This window comes from Poecilia reticulata, linkage group LG8, assembly GCF_000633615.1.
Source record: "Poecilia reticulata strain Guanapo linkage group LG8, Guppy_female_1.0+MT, whole genome shotgun sequence".
NCBI classification, from domain to species: Eukaryota; Metazoa; Chordata; class Actinopteri; order Cyprinodontiformes; family Poeciliidae; genus Poecilia; species Poecilia reticulata.
In genome coordinates this window covers 21842700-21859343 of record NC_024338.1, presented here as the reverse complement: position 1 = coordinate 21859343, position 16644 = coordinate 21842700, and the positions used below count along the sequence as shown (strand labels likewise).

Sequence of the window (16644 nt, the reverse complement as noted above, 5' to 3'; positions counted from 1 at the left end):
TTATATCACTGCCAAAAAGAATGTAAAGAAAAGTTTTTTTTATCAACATCACAACTGATGTCATATTGCCTCTGCTGATTCCCACCTTTACTCCAAAATAGTCAGATTGTATGTGCTGTTGTTATTGTAAGTTTGTTTTTGAGCTAGTTAAAAATCACAATAAATTTTTTGTGATGTTAGTTATTTCAAACATTAAATAATCTTTGTCCTGCAGCTATATTTATAATTTGATCATATTGGCCAAAACATCAAAAGGTTTGAACACTCCTACTTTGTAATGTAAATTATTAAATGATTTTTAGTTGTAACATCATATGTGTCAGATGTCCTTTTTGTAAAAAAAATTAAAAATAATAATAATAATAATTACTTTTTGAATAATGCATCAATTATAAGTTGGATTTTCCAAAACTTTCAGTGTGGGATTTTTTTWATAAGTCTTCGTTAACGGTAAGAAGCAATTTTAACTAAAAACAGCATAGATATGAACAACCCAGCCTAATTTTTTCCCCAGTATAATTCGACATAGATGTAAGTTTCTGAAAGGCGAACAAATTTTAGCAAGCCTTCAGTCATCTGAGAAAAGGTGAATTATATATGCGTTAAAATAAGGGGTGATAAAGGACGGCAAAGGGGGAAGATTTATATTGTTTGTAATATACGGTCAAACTGATGCAGAAAATAAAAGTGCATGCACGGTTTGAACGTACGTGCATGCGAGTTTTGTGTCATTGCAGACTTGTTGTTGCATCAACCCCAGTGATGCTCTCCACTGGCAGGCGTTGGATGCTTCATAAAATGATGCTTCTCGCAGTGGCGTGAGCATTCATTTTGTCTCTTTGCTCTGCACCAGCTCAGCTGACTCGTGTTTACTCGCCACATCGGCATAAACACCCGCCGTTCAAGGGAATTCCTGGCGCAAAATGTTTGCCGTGCATTATTAAGCAGCGCATGCAAGCGGAAAAATCTCTTTCTAGCGCCGGATCAAACATCTCTGTCAGATTACCTTGATGCACCGTGGAGCTCCGTGTCTGACAGCTTCAGCACCGTGTTGGTGGACAGCTCCAGCTCTCCAGCAGACAAGAGATGTAAACTTCTGCAGTTCCACCGTTCGGCCGCTAGGGCGCACTTGACGCTCCAGCACAAATGCCCTCACATCTTAGCCGAATGCGTCAAGCACACGGTAACCAGCTAGAGGCAATCTCACCAGTACAAACACAGCAGTGTTTACGGCCTTAAGCAACACAAAAYCAACTGAGATACGAGAATTTTTTTWAAAAAAAGAAAAGAAAAGACAGGGGAACAAAGGGCAGTGGAATCATCCTGGAAGACAGGTAAGCAGCTGGCACCTTTTTATTGTTGCTGCGGAAACAACAGCGGTGATGACTGATGTTAAAAAAAAAAAATCGTCCTCCGCACAAAGAGGGCCGGGTGATTCTCCCTCGAATAAGCCCCATCATTTATGTCACACACCTGGCTGGTATCTTTGACAGAGGAAACGCCTCGAAGAGCAGCGGAGGAGCATTTTTGATACAACTAACAGGTTGGARACAATGAAATTCAAGGGGAACCTTCGGAGACGATATGGGCTGGCTAGCTGGATTTTTRGAATAGCGCATTTTTCGGCGCGTTGTTGCAGATTTAGATGGGAAATTGCAGAGGAGGGAAAGCCTGAATATTACACCTTAAAACCGAGTGTGTTCCTGTGTCATAATTTTACGACGTCAGTGGCAATGCTTTGCATATTGACTTCTAACGTCACGTTTCATTCTACGCATAAATTGCTTTAGGAGAGCCTTTTTACAGCATCATGTCGAGATGATCTGATTTCAGTCAATTATGGCCTGTTTTATGTAAACATATCAGTCAGATTTGCGGTGACTAATACATTGTTGGCCTATTCATTACCACTGTGCGATTCCTTTGCCTCTTGTTGCTATTATGAGCTATTAATAGGCAGAGAAATGTGCAAAATTACAAAACGCTTCCTTTGGATTCTGCTTCCTTTAACCTTCTCAGGTCATTCAGAAACATGGGGTTCGCAGCTGTGATGTTCTCTGTCACCGTGATGCACATCGTTTCAGGTAATTTTGTTTGTGTTCTCCAGTGCATGCACRTTTTTGTTTTTTTCTTTTCTTTTTGCTGCATCAGTCTGATGCTTGTTGTTTTTTCTCCATTTAAAATCTAAAGGTAATGACTCCACTCTTTTAGACTTTTGACTTATTCTAGACTGCAGTTATTCTGCTGAGGGGACATTCACGTCACAAGAACATGCACTAAATAGTAAAATGCGAGCAAATGTCACACGATGTGAATAATTAAAGACGTATACACAATTTTGGAAGGCACTGTGTTTTCTTTGCATTGCAACTAACAAATGCAGTAACCAGTGTTGATCATTTCAGGCATGACCTTTATGACTCCGGAGTCTGATACTTCACCGACGTCAGCTCCAGACTCCTACCCACCAGGTGAGCTGATACACGCTGCTCTGCAAAGTAAAGAGTACCTGGGACAGGTTTCCGGAGGATCAGGTATACAGAAAACAGAAAACACTTTGCTCGTCAGTTCCGCACGTACTTTGTTCCACGAAGTGCCCTCTCGCATGGGAAATTGCATTAAACTGAAGCCATTAACTTTGCAGGAACCACTACCAATCCGACACAGGCGGTGCCTGGGCTTGGGATGGCCGAGTCTACAGCAACAGCCATATCACCAGGGCTCCTCACCACCGCTTTAGGCTCCTCTTCTGCCGCGGGCAAAACCRGATCGAGGAGTCCTATGTCTTCGTTCCCCTTGGAAGAGGAGACCACCACCACGCTGATTACCACCACCACCATAACCACAATGCACATGCCAGGTACAAGTTTACCCTCACTTGTTGTCCCCTTGAAAAGCATATTTTTTTTAACAGTAATTGAACCGCATTCTTTTTACTCTTTAGCATCTGTTTCTCGAGCACCCTCATATTATTCGTCCTACAGTAGCTGCCCTTTATCTAACACTCATATTAATTCTCACTCAAACTCTGACGAACATCTGAGGGACCCGAGGGGTAGCAGTGTGCCTTTTCCAGAATAAATTCACACAGTGCAGGATTTGAATTCAAAAACCGCAGTCTTCTAACKAAAATATGACGAGCTGGTCTTACTTTGCATGCAAAGTTACATAATTATTGGAAATCATGCAAAGTTTATATAGATAAATATTACGATCACAATATCAGTTGGGATAAATTAACATTTTCCTCACACCTCTAATCATCAACTCTCATTGCAACGATTCTAACTTTCTCTGTGACCTTTAGCATCTTTGGCATTTCTTTTGCYTCAGGTGTTTGTGTTTRTRCAGTTTAAAGCACATATTTGCATTCTCTGTACAAAAAGGTACTTGGCTGTTTTCCTCACCATCTGAAATTAAAGCCAATAAAACTTTTACCATTTAAGGTTAGAAGTCACTATTTAACTCATAATAAATGCTGAACTCCAGAATAGGAAAAAGCTTGTTTATTTTGTTTTTAATTTCATCGATGTCAGAGGATTACAACTCTGTCCTCATTTGGTAGGGTTCCCTTTTAAAGTGCTTTACTTGGCTAAAACATATTGGGGTTTTTTCCAAAAGATTCTCACAGTAGCTTGGTGGAAAATTTGTTATTCCTGCTGACAGAAGTGGTGCCACTGAGTCAAGTTTGCACACCTTATATGTAAGAAATCTTCTCTGTGATTGAGATCTAGGCTTTAAAATTGCTATTTCAATCAGTATGACCATAAAAGCACTTTATAAAATCAATCTGTTTAGCTTTTACCATTTCAAAACATTGAATTTGTTGTCACTAAGCCGCTTTATAATGAATTAGTTAGTATASTTAAGGTCTTTGCCCATTTATATCCAAACTCTAACGTCCTGGCTGATGTCTTAAGATGTTGTTTCACTATTTCCACATAATCTTCTGTCCTCATGTTATATATATTGTGAAGTGCACCAGTCCCTCCTGTAGTAAAATACCTTATAATAGATGCTGTCACTCCCATACATCACAGTTAGTGCTTTGTTCTCAGGGTTRCAAGCTTCCTGGTGATYAKTAGGGCCAAGTTTTCTCAGGTCCTTTCCTTTGACTACTTTTTCAAATTGTTACATGGCTTTTTTTATGTTTCCTCACTGGCATTGCAGTGCCAGAACATTTGCTTTTAGTTTTCTTTATGTCTGCATTAGTATTATCTAAACCAACTAAACCAACTGCATACTGTGTTTGGAGCCAAGTATAAGTTTGCTATTTTTTTTCTTCTTAAGAAGATGCTTAGTTTAAGTTAGGTTAAGAATTCAGACCAAATCATAAACACACTATATATATATATATATATATATATATATATATATTTGTGCTCTAAAACTGTGCACAAATTAATTTACAGTCGCCTACCAACCTATCCATACCACAAACTTTAATTAATATTTGAGATTTGGACCAACCAAATTAGTGGACATGTGTGACATGTGTGAGAAATGTTTTCAAAATGTTTTAAAATAGAAATCTGAAAAGTTCTGCTTCCATTTGCATTCAACCCCCTTCACTCTGACAGCACTGAATAAAATACAGTGATCGATCCAAGGTCTGGTTTTTCTTCCGCTCGATAATTWGGCTTTACCTTGGGTCTGTGAATCTCACAAAAGTGACAAAATGTGGAAAAAATTCAAGGAGTATGATTTTTTTTCACATTTTGAGTATGAAKATGATAAGTTGCTTTCCAGCTTTGAAATTTGATGCAGCCCASAGCAAGAATAGAAACTGATAATGAGTTAGATAGGATATATTTATTCCATAATTTCTACCCTTATGCATARAGTAAAGTCAGTACCAGACATGGAGCACATAACATTATTATTTGATGAACGTATAAATATTAATAGTAGGACTATGCTTGCCTGCCTGTGGTCTGTCAGTCAATACTCTGCCTTATGACCAGCATGGGGTGATGGAGACGATCCAGTGCTAATGAGTGTCMGAAAAACAATTTGAGATGCACCAGTGCAGCATTTCTATTGGCTTTCGGTGCCTGCGCAGCTCTCATAGTTTGTGAGTGAGAGCCGGGGAGAGAAATGTCATGTGAGACAGATGATCTCTGAGGTGTGAGCGTGCTTGAGATAAAAAGACAGGGGGAGCGTCACCTGGGTCCCTCAAGTGTTTCATTTTGCCGTCAGTGGTCATTGTGGTTTGCTGATCTCATGTTGTCTGCAGGAGATATCTCAAGCACGTTTGTTCACCAGCAAGAGTTGTGCCTTAGAGTAACGCTTCAGCTGTCTTGAAAATGTTCTTGCCGCTGCTCGATTGTGCCGTGGGGCATACTAAATTTGAGTCTGCAACAAAGCGTTGATTGATTTGCAGTCACCCCGCATGAATCTGCAAACGGTGAAGAACAACTAAAACCAATATGGACGAGTGGGGATAAAGCGAAAGCTGGCCTAACAATGAGAGCATTGCTTGAAAAAGACATGTTGGACTCAGTTTTTACTAAATTAAAACCTCTTCAGAGCTCTTGATAGACAAAATTAGTAAAAGCAGCCAGTTTTTAGTAAAGCTTGCCAGGATAGGCTGTTTTTTTTAATTATAATACACGTTTTGACTCATTTCTAATTCCTTTTCTGTTATCTCTCTGTTTCTACAGTGCAGTGCAATGCCACGTTGTCAGCAATGGAGGATTTTGTTGAGTCTCCTGATCCTGGATCATCGTCCTCATTTTCTACTCTGGAATGCACCTACAGCATTACTGTGTATCCAGGCTACGGTGTGGAAATTCAGGTTGTGTGAACTGAAAAGCCTCAAGGCCCTTCAAGTTTATGAACGTTTTTTTGCTGCAAAGCAATTTATTGATTTGTTTTATGTTAACTTTTAACATAATATATAGACAATATAATTCATATTATCAGTTAATCGTCTCAAACGTTTTTTGAAGAACACTTTTCATGAACACAAGAGCAACACAAAGTGTCTTAAGACATTAAAAACAAAAAGCATGCTAGTTTTAAAGAAACCGATCACATGATCAGCTTTTTTAACTAAATAGTCTGATAAAAAAGATAAGGCCGTTGTTAAGGGGCAGTATTATGTAAAATTAGCTTTAYATCATGTTATAATCTTATTCCATCATCAAAAACATACTTAGAGTGTTGCCTTGATTCCTTCATGCATGTTTGAGAAATCCTTTAATCTCCATTGGCAACCATTCAGCTGTGCAAAATGACTTTGTGGACCTAGCACCGCCTTCAAGACGAAGCTCCTCCTCACAATGTGCTACTCCCACAACTCCCCCACTCTGCTCCTTCAGACTAGCCAGCAGCAATTAGCAAACACCTGGTGGAACTGCTGGGGTCATTAGACAAGTTACTTCTCAGGGAAACGCTGGTAAATATGTTGTTGAATAGATGTTGTTAATAGAGGAGCAATGTGGTGATGACTTTCACCACATTGCTGGAGGTGTAGTTTYAGAAAGAGAGGGAGTTTTTAAAGAGACAGAGGCCCAATTTCAAGGCGTTAAATTACAAAGTCAGTTTTTTTAAAGTCATATTTGATTTGATATTTAGTTTACAGGAACTAAATATAATCGGATATTCTAATTTTCAGAGCACAGCTTAGTAAAGATTGCAACATAAAAGATAAATCAACAAGGAACAGATTAAAGAAAGACTATATCATTCTGTTTAGACTACAATATGAATAGCAGGATTTCAAAACTGTCCAATTTCATAACAAAAGGTGAAAATCAACACAGTAGGATTAGTGCATCAGTAAGCGAATTTCTGTGTTATTATTTAATTAGCTTAGGCTGTGTAAATCTTCTTGTTTYGTCCTCAAGGTGAGGAAGACAAACCTTTCAAAGGAAGAATCTCTGGTGATTATGGGTCACGGCGGTGCAGGGCTGGAGCTCTTAGCCAATGAGACGCTGATGAAAGAGGGCCAGGTGATCCGCAGTACCACCAATCAGGTTTCCATTCACTACCGCAGTCTCCGGCAGTCCAACCATGGCACATTCAGCCTCCACTATCAAGGTAGAATCACTTCTGTCTGTTTCATGTCACCATGAGGCACTTTAAAAGAAAAACTGAGATCAACACTTTTACAGTTCAGCAAAAAACTTGTGACATACCAGGTAGCAGGTTCCGTGGTGAATTTATACTCCATGCAAATCTCGTGATTAAGAACGATAATGAAGCTCGACAAAGATAAAGAAAGACATGTAGCAGATAGCCTGTCTTACATTGTTATGATCAGTACCTTGCAGATTAGTTGAGAATGTCCACATAAAGGTTGAATGGATATTTAAATACTATGACAAAAGACATTATACTTTCACATTTGCAGAAGATTGAATCATTAGGAGTTGTTCCGATGTAATATTAGACTATTTTTATATCTTCCGCATTCATTTTTATTCTACCAATTTCCTGCCAGCCTTCCTGCTTTCCTGCCCWTTCCCCACTTCGCCCGAGGGCGGTGGAGTGACGGTGACAGACATCCATCCTGGAGGTCAGGCGCACTTCCACTGCGATCCTGGTTTCCAGATCCGCGGTCATGAGGTGGCAACATGTGTCAACACGACGCAGCCCCACTGGAGCACTCATGAGCCTCAATGTGTTGGTGCGTACGACGATTAAAATCAGAGAAATGACACCAGCAGTGGCTGATTTACGGTTTGTAGAAAATAACACTACTTACCATTTTTCCACCAGTTGTGTCTTGTGGAGGATGGATTCGTAATGCAACTGTGGGACGGATACTGTCACCACCTCCTCCGCCTGTCAGCAACCACAGCAATGGAAATAATCTGAGCTGCCACTGGCTGATAGAAGCCAAGGAGGGACACAGGCTGCACCTGCACTTTGAGAGGATCGCTCTAGATGAAGATGATGACAGGTAAGCTTGGAGTTTGAGATGTCATATCAATACACTTGCTTRTCTGAAGTAATAATTGCAGAGTGAACAAAATGGATGAGGGGGAAAAAAATGTTTYGTTGCTACAGAGAGTCTTTCCTACTACCACTCTTCTCRGGGTATTTAGGTTTTTGCTTTTATAGTGGCCCCTGTAGTTTGTGCTGCTGCGGCCTGGGCAGAGTTGATGCTTGTGGTCGCCAGGCTAGTATGGTTCCTCGCCCCAAGGGCTTCCTGCACAGAATAATGATCTCAAAGATTTCCATTTGTACTTATTGTTAGAGGAAAGTCCTTGTAGCTTCATAGTTATGATAACCGTCAAGATTTAAATGTTAGTTTAATCACGTGAGGTATCCTGAAGCAGGAGGGGTTTTCCCCAAGCAGGTCTGCTCTGTTGTATGAAAAGTATGCGCGAATATGAAAGTGCTGAAAAGACGTCTRCTAAGCTTCGGATGAAATATGATGGAGACTTACAGTGGCGCATGTGATCCTCGCTGAGTTACAAAAATGTGGAGGTGCATGAGCAAGCATCATAACCTAGAAATAATATGAGAAATAACATGAGGCCAACAGGCAGATGCAGGGATGATACGAATGGTATTGGTGCCCTTACGCCCAGCTCAGTGTGTCAACTATACACCTAGTTTAATCCACCTTTGCTATCACTGTTACTTGTCTATAGAAAAAACCTTTTTAAGATAAACTACGCTTACCCTGGCGGGAGAGCAGGTAAATGCCTGGCAGCCAGCCAGGCTTATAATACACTGGGGGAAACCCTGCATGCCAATGCTAATAATTCTACTGTTCAATGGTTGCTTGTAAGCCCAAAAAATTTTACTTGGCACTCCCAATCCCCAGTGTTGATTTTTAATGACCAGAAAATGTACCATCAAGACCATTAGGTAAAAATCTTTGAGTATTCTTTCACAAAAAAAGGTCAAAGGAGCAACAATGGTTCAGAGACCAGCATGTTTTACCAGAGAATCACTTTTCCCTTTACTTTCCAAATATGGTCCTTATTGAGACAACAATCATAGTATTTTTGCTCATTTATGTCTCGTCCTGTTCCAGGTTGCTTGTCCGCAGTGGGAACAGCTCCCTGTCCCATCTGCTCTTTGACTCTGACCTCGATGACGTCCCAGAGCGCGGGCTGCTGAGCGAGGGCTCCACCCTGTACCTGGAGCTCATAGCTGATTCTTCCTCCATTCCTCTGCTGCTGGCACTCAGATATGAGGGTGAGCGGGGTCTTCAGATGCTAAGCCTACTTCTTTTACCTCATTTCTTTTTCCAGATTCCGCCAAACAGAGAACTAGAAATGATCTTTTTCTCTGTGTGTCTGAAGCTTTCGACGATGAGCATTGTTGGGAGCCCTACATGCCTCATGGAAACTTCAGCAGCAGTGACATCTCATATCAACTGGGCACCATTGTCACCTTCAGCTGCTCTCCAGGCTTCGTCATGGAGCAGGGCTCAGGAACCATCGAGTGCGTTGACCCCAGCAATCCCCATTGGAATGACAGTGAGCCTGTGTGCAGGGGTAAGTTTAATCCATGAGCTGTGGTTGTGCAACAAAAAGACAGCTGGGAAGTCAAATTTTCTTTTAAAGTCCTACGTTTTAATTTTCCACATACCTAGGGTAGCTAAAATAGTAATCTGTATTGACTTGAAGCACATGATATATTCAGCATGTCTATTTCTGGGTGTTCTCACTGCATCTTGATAAGATGGGTGCCTGAAGCTGCAGGATGTTGGATCCACAGTGATGGCGTGGTGTGAAAACGTAGAGCAGCACGGAACGTATGACTCAGAACCTTAGCTAAGCACTAAAAGCTAAATACCGTCTTCAATTTTTAATTCCAGGAAAAAAATATTTAGCTGCCATCTGCAGTACCTTTGCAAGATAAATGATTAGATGCTAATAAGCTGAATCCTTGAGAATCCATGCAGTAGCAGAAAGGGTACAGAGAGGAAACTGATAGCAGTACCTATGATTAGTAATTCCTTTTTACTTACAGAGTGCTCTGTAAGTATTAGGTCTTTTAACTTACACTCCGTATGTTTTCTTAAAGTCTCTGAAATATTCATTTTGCATTCTTCAGATTTTGGTCTCACGTGTAGGCTTCTTCTTAATATCTTAAATTAGTTTTACGAATATTTTGTTCAACTTTCAGAGCATTTTCAGTGGACATATATTTGCTTATTAAGCTCTAAACCCTGGAGTACTTATTATTCTGCTTTAAAAAGGCTAAAGCCTAATTCAAGGGGTGGACAAGTGATGTGCACATTTTTCCAGACTCCATTTTCCAGAGTTCTGCATGTTTTTTTTTCAGCCTCTTAAACTATAAGTAGAAAAAATCACAACGAATAAAACTTATTTTTAGGTACAAGATTAATGTGCTCTTCATTTTTCTTCCATTGATCATGAGGCCAAAAGCCCATTCACTAATGGCTCCATATGTTCTCCCATTAATCACGTTCAATTCATTCAAACATTGTTTTGTAATCTGTAATTTACTGATTCCATGTTTATAGGTCCAAATTCTTACCTAATGCTGCTGTCTGCTCTGTTCTTTAAGCTCTGTGTGGAGGAGAGCTGACCGAGCCTTCTGGTACCATTCTGTCCCCTGACTGGCCCCAGAGTTACTCCAAGGGCCTTGACTGTATTTGGCAGATCCATGGTAATGAGGAGAAGCGAATTGAACTGGAGGTCCAGATGTGAGTATGCTAACAAACATTATAGGGGAAAAAGTGAATTGAATATTATTCAGTAATTATTCAGACTTTGCGTCTGTTTAATAAAAATGTAAATACAAATCTTGCTTTCAGCAAAAGAATAGACAACTGTGGCAAAAATCTTAATATTTTTAATTTTCAAATTAAGCCTTTTAATTTTTATAGGAATTTGCATGAATATGCAAATTTGACTTTTTAATACGTTTATTTTTCCTATGTCCCATTTTAGAGTCCCATCTTGTGAAAAAAAGCCATTACTTAAAGCATAAATATATTTTTATGTGGATTTTCTAATAATTACACAATTGTATTTTTCATATATAATATAAATGATGTTGTGTTAATTTGTAGTAAATTAGTTTGAAAGGCTACACTAAAAATAAAAATCTATTTGTTACAAGTGGATAGCTATTCAAAAACTTGTGAAATGTTCTGAACATTCAGAAGCAGAATGTACAAATGKGTAAAAACATGTTAACATCAGCATATTTATGATACCCCAAAGGAGGAAAATGAGGTTTACTGGTGAACAATTGCACAAAACAAAAACTGTTTCATTTCCAAAACCAAATCCATATCATAGTTTTTATTTAGCAATTATTAATGAAATACATAGATAAATAACTTCATGAGTTTGTTTTATAAAACCAATTGCCTGTAGTGCCATCTCCTTTCTTCATTCTCCTGTAAGCCATAAAATAAAGCAGAAGCTGGGTGGATTATTCGACTTAAAAAGAAAAACCCTTTCTGAATTGAAAGCTGACATTTTTTTTTTTTTTTCATTTTTCTTTCAGCTTGAATATTCGTCACACGGATGTGCTGACAGTGTTTGATGGACATGACGTCATGTCTCATGTGATCGGCCAGTACATGGGCTCTAAAGAGCGCTTCCAGATTGTGTCTGGGGGGTCAGAGGTCACCATTCAGTTTCAGAGCGACCCGGATGATTCCAGCTTCATCCTCAGTCAGGGGTTTCTTATTCATTATCGTGGTGAGTGAACTGGAAATCCAATTTGCTTTACCATACGAAGCTTGTTTAGGTTTGTTTCACTGATCAGTAAAAAAAATAATTTGCATTCACCAAGTCTCTCTCTTTCTCTCTGCAGAAGTTGAACCGAACGACACATGCCCCACTCTTCCTCAAATCGAGTTTGGCTGGATCAGCTCATCCCACTCCTCTCCTGTGAGAGGCAGCGTCCTGACCTATCAGTGCCAGCCAGGTTATGACATCAGCGGCTCAGACATCATCACCTGCCAGTGGGACCTGTCCTGGAGCAGCGCCCCACCCACATGTGTTAAAGGTGATAGGATAATAGAAATTAGTGGGGGGTTTTTTCTTTCATTTTGGAAAAACATGCTGTGTAACCAGACATGACTGAGAATAGGATGCTACGCCTCGTAAGGTTTCTTGATTTTTTAAAACATTTTTGGTTAATTTTGTGTCACTTGTGTCTGACTTTACCCCTCACAGTGCAACAGTGTCCTGATCCAGGAGAGGTGGTGAACGGGGCGCGCTCCGTGCGTCCTGAAGCCGGGTTTGCTTTGGGGACAGTCGTGCGCTTCTCTTGTAATCAGGGTTATCAACTCGAAGGGCCTAGTCAAATCTCCTGCTACGGCCGTGACACTGGTACCCCTAAATGGAGCGATCGCAGCCCGAAGTGTGTCTGTAAGGCCTTTTTTTGTCTCTTCTCCAACATTCCTTGTCTTTTCTTGATGGCTGCTGATGTCAATCTGATAGTGAGAGTGTTTTTGTATGTTATATGCAGTGAAATATGACCCATGCCCAAACCCTGGAGTCCCCGACAACGGCTACCAAACTTTATACAAACACAGCTACCAGGCCGGGGAAACTCTGCGCTTCTTCTGCTATGAGGGCTATGAACTCATTGGAGAGGTCATTATCACATGTGTTCCTGGACACCCATCTCAGTGGAACAGCCCGCCACCCTTTTGCAAAGGTAAAGGTTGTATTTTATTTATTTTTTTGCTGCTTGCGTCTTTTCATGCCACACACCTTCTACATCTAGTTCTTATTTTCTAAAAAAAAAGCCTTTTTTTCCATCTTTTCACAGATGTTATCATGTACAGCACGTGTTGCACAAATGTGCTATACAGATAAACTTGACTTGATAAACAGGCTCCATGAGTCCGCTACTTTGTTTTAAAGAATTTCAGGTTCCAAGATAAGGATATGTGGCACTTTGGAAAAAATATTTAAGATGTTTATTTGACATGGAAAGTCAAACTAAAACAATACTGACCTTTGTTTTCAAGAATTTCTGTTTTCTATAAATGACTCTTGTTCAAGCTTGATCAAGGTAGGTTTTCTATATCTTCAGATTAAATGCTATGAACCAACACCAATGTCTGGGGAATGGCTATATTTTCTTCCATAGACAGCCTTCACCTAATCCCAATTATATGAATGTCCAGGAAATCAGTATAAATGTCATTCAGGAGACAACTGATAGATTTCATTATTGCTTCAATGTCATCATGGGTGGTGAGCCATATCTCCCATTTTGTAAACTACCACCTGTCACTGCTCTGGATCAAATAATAGATAAGAACAGCATCATTCTTTTACTCAGTTTGGGTTATAAGTAGTTTTAATTTTAGAAACAAGATTTTTGACTTCATGGTGCGTTGGTTATAAATGTAATTTACTCTTGCATATCACTGCTTTAGGCATGAAACACACCTGAGTGAAAGCAAACTGATGAGATCTTGTTTTATTGTTCTCAGTGGCATACGAGGAGCTTTTGGACGACCACAAGTCAGAAGGTGATTTCTCATCTCAAGCGCATTTAAAATCAATTCCTACATCATTAAGAGCTGCTGTCTGTGGGATCTAAATGTGCTTCTTTAGGCGTATTTTTATCACAAAGTGAAGGACACTTTGCATTAATGAGGACAGAAAATCATCACAATTGACGTTTGACTGTTTTGCAGTGTCCCAGTCTTTCGAGCCGTCCCGTCAGATCCTGAGTGAAAACATCGCCTTGGCGATTATTCTGCCCATCATTCTGGTCATCCTCCTGATTGGAGGCATTTACATGTACTATACAAAGTAAGTTATGCTGTTAATTAAAGTTAAAGGTTAAAAGACCATGTTATTAACCAGCAGAGCAGAAATGAACTCTTTCATGTATCCATAGAGTTCTGTTATCCATAGAGTTTTCATAGTTTTGGATTTCCATTCTGGACTATTCTTAGATTTAATACTGCATTTTTTAGTTCTGTGCCTCTGTTTTTTCACTCAGCGCATTTGTCTCTTGTAGCATTTGCAGACTAGAATGGAAGCCTCTCTTCTGGAAATCTCTCTCTCACACACACTCCTACAGTCCCATTACAGTCGAGTCGGATTTCAACAACCCTCTCTACGAAGCGGGAGTAAGTAAAGGAGCCATCATTCAATGAAATTCGTTCATTTCGCTCAAAGCGTAAAGTAATCCGTTTGTTTCTAATGTGATCACAGGACACGCGGGAGTACGAAGTTTCCATTTGAAGAAGAGCGTTTCTGGGTGAGAAATAAAACCACAGAAGCATTAAATTCTTGAAGAAGACAAAGTCTTTTTGTATGAAAAGGCCTCACTCCCCCTATAATACTTGCTTTTTTTATTTTTGTGTTTTGTTTTGTTTTTGTTTGTTTTTTTACCATCGCAGTTTGTAACTACTTTATATTGATTGTGTTTCATCTGCCAAAAGTGAGACCCTGGTAATAGTGTAACTTTCTGTGTTATTAGGACTGGTGCCTTATGAAGGATAAGAAATTGACTTCTAAAAAAAAAAAAATTGTAGGCAAAGAAAATGTAAATGAGAAAAGGGGGAATTGTTTTTTTTCAGTTATTATTTTGTTACAAAGCTAAAACATTAGAGAGCATGGCAATACTTCAGTTGAAACAATCAAAAGTTATGTACATGGTTCTATTAAAAATGCTTAATATTTGTTTTTACTTTCTAAAGCGACTCTTATTATGTTTTAGAGTTTCGCAGCAAAGTGAAAAAACAACCTCTTTTAAAACAATAAACCTTTTTTTCTCACAGGTTGAAACAAATTCACACTATTTGAATGTAAATATCTGACTTAATATATACACTTGATGGCAGGAGGTTATATATTTTCATTATATACACATAATGAAAGTTCTGTGCCAAAATATAATGTTAAATAATTTAATGTCTCTTAGTGTTTCATCCGTTGTTGGATTAGTGTTTACAAAGGCAGTGTTTATTTTATTCTTCGCTGTTCCTGCCGTCATCTGCAAACTGTCGCACCACATACTGTATAAGCAAAGGTGAGGACATGAATGTCATAACGCTTCGAGCATGCACTGATTGTAAATTATATTGCTTTTGCTCAATCTCTTACATTAGCATTATAGTTACTGGCAGGTATCATTGTTATCAAATTTGATGTTGTATGCACTACGTTGATGAGAAACTTTAAATCTTGCCGCTTGCTGTGATGCGCATTATGTATTTATTTATAAACGATTGTTTGAGCGGTGAATTTTAGACGTTCACTGGGCCAAATGAGGGATTCCTGGAGACTGTTGATTTGTTGACTTAAATCTTCTATGATCATCAGCGACATTTCTTTGCTTCATATATAAATACACTTTTGAAGACAGTGAATCATTTGCAGAATTGAAAATAAAGTCTTTGTTGAATGGTGTAACGAGTGCGCCAGTGTGTTTTCATTTTCGACATAACTGGGACTACCACTTCACACGTGAACACACATTTAATATCAATAAGTAAATAAAGTATTGTCTTTTTGACAATGTGGAAGAAACATTAAAATGATTTATGGATTTATTCCATATATTCTGTTATATACTTAACGGCTGACACTCCTGGGAAAGATGTGGATAAAATGACTTGGATAAACATTGCAACAGTATATTCTGATATGTCTGGCATCATTATCTTGTTGAAAGACCTAACAGCCCATTTTCAGTTTTTCTGCCCTAGTGCATCAGCTTTTTTATGTTTTGGTGTTTCATGCATCTTAACAGGATTCTTTGGGAGAGAGCCGGGTTCACTGCACCAAATGTCAGTCACCAAACATAATAGAGGACATGAGACACTTTTGAGATATTTATACTTTGTTTTATGCCAAACCTACCTGGCGTGTTTGTTGGTGAAAACTTAATCAGTTTCATTTCGCAATAAATACTTAGTTGCAGTTCTTCCCAGGTCTTTTTCTTGACATTCCTCTAAAACATGGATAGATAGCAATAGCATTTATTTATTGTTTTGGAGATTTAGGAAACCCAAAATGTACTGAGAAACCTATGATCACTCTAGTTTTCTAACAGTAAATATTGAATTTTTTGTTTTATTTTTATTTTTTTTACCCCTGTAGTTATTCTGTGGCAATAATAGAACTTTAATTAGAACTTTATTATTTATTTCAAGCTGTGTTACACCTCATAAAACTCATACTTTGTTTTTGTTCCATGTAGACGTGCAAGGTTAAGCAAGCAGCTATTGTTTTATATTTTCTGACTTAAGAAAAAAAGTCTAACTATATATGCAATACTTGAATGACATGTCATCTTGTCTCCTTTTTTAAAGGGTAGTACATGGATCTCTATTGCGTTATATTTGGAAACCAGGAAAAGTGTGTGTTTTTTATTTGTTTGATTAATTTTTTGGTTGTTTTTGGGGGTGGCGGGGGTTTGTCCCAGAAAATAGATAACAAATCCTTGAAAAATAATATTTGGTGTCAGAAAGGAGTTAACGCAGTTTCTTGTGTGCTATAAAAAGTCAATTCGATGAAGAATGATGATGTTACAGTTTCCAATTTTAACCACATGGGGGCAGGAACACCTAAATTCACCACATAATTACAAATTGCCTTCCTCATGTCAAGATACTTTCAGAGCAAAATTTTCCAAAATGTGATGTAATTATGAGTCTTTGTTCTACGTATTTTCTCCTCTGATTTTACATACAAAAAAGTTACAATCTTAACAGAC

General features: G+C 38.8%; 2 protein-coding genes across 5 annotated transcripts in view; one reads left to right on the top strand and one right to left on the bottom strand.

Moving 5' to 3' along the window:
* Positions 1 to 1092, bottom strand: part of asphd1 (aspartate beta-hydroxylase domain containing 1) — a 5611-nt gene extending 4519 nt beyond the window's left edge. The window contains exons 1-2 of one of the 2 annotated variants that reach the window (XM_017306321.1): positions 1007 to 1084; positions 711 to 913 (exon numbers count right to left, since the gene is read on the bottom strand). The gene's annotated coding sequence lies outside the window, so the exon portion shown is untranslated. Of the gene's footprint in view, positions 1 to 710; positions 914 to 1006 lie in introns of both variants that reach the window. The other variant, XM_008416684.2, reaches the window with a different exon arrangement.
* A 75-nt stretch (positions 1093 to 1167) lies between these two features.
* On the top strand, positions 1168 to 15338 carry sez6l2 (seizure related 6 homolog (mouse)-like 2). 3 transcript variants are annotated; one of them, XM_008416688.2, is made up of 19 exons: positions 1168 to 1334; positions 2020 to 2084; positions 2406 to 2471; positions 2645 to 2860; positions 5664 to 5797; positions 6852 to 7044; positions 7448 to 7633; positions 7726 to 7909; positions 8996 to 9159; positions 9267 to 9461; positions 10501 to 10639; positions 11452 to 11648; positions 11764 to 11958; positions 12129 to 12323; positions 12424 to 12615; positions 13403 to 13441; positions 13610 to 13727; positions 13939 to 14050; positions 14136 to 15338. In XM_008416688.2, exons 2-19 carry the CDS (start codon positions 2033 to 2035, stop codon positions 14163 to 14165), a joined length of 2607 nt encoding a protein of 868 aa, XP_008414910.1. In that variant the 5' UTR covers positions 1168 to 1334; positions 2020 to 2032; the 3' UTR covers positions 14166 to 15338. The 3 variants fall into 3 exon arrangements, with proteins under 3 accessions (XP_008414910.1, XP_008414909.1, XP_017161809.1); XM_008416687.2 differs by having other exon boundaries at positions 2406 to 2534; XM_017306320.1 differs by lacking the exon at positions 1168 to 1334 and adding an exon at positions 1393 to 1543 and having other exon boundaries at positions 2406 to 2534.
* The last annotated feature ends 1306 nt before the right edge of the window (positions 15339 to 16644 follow it).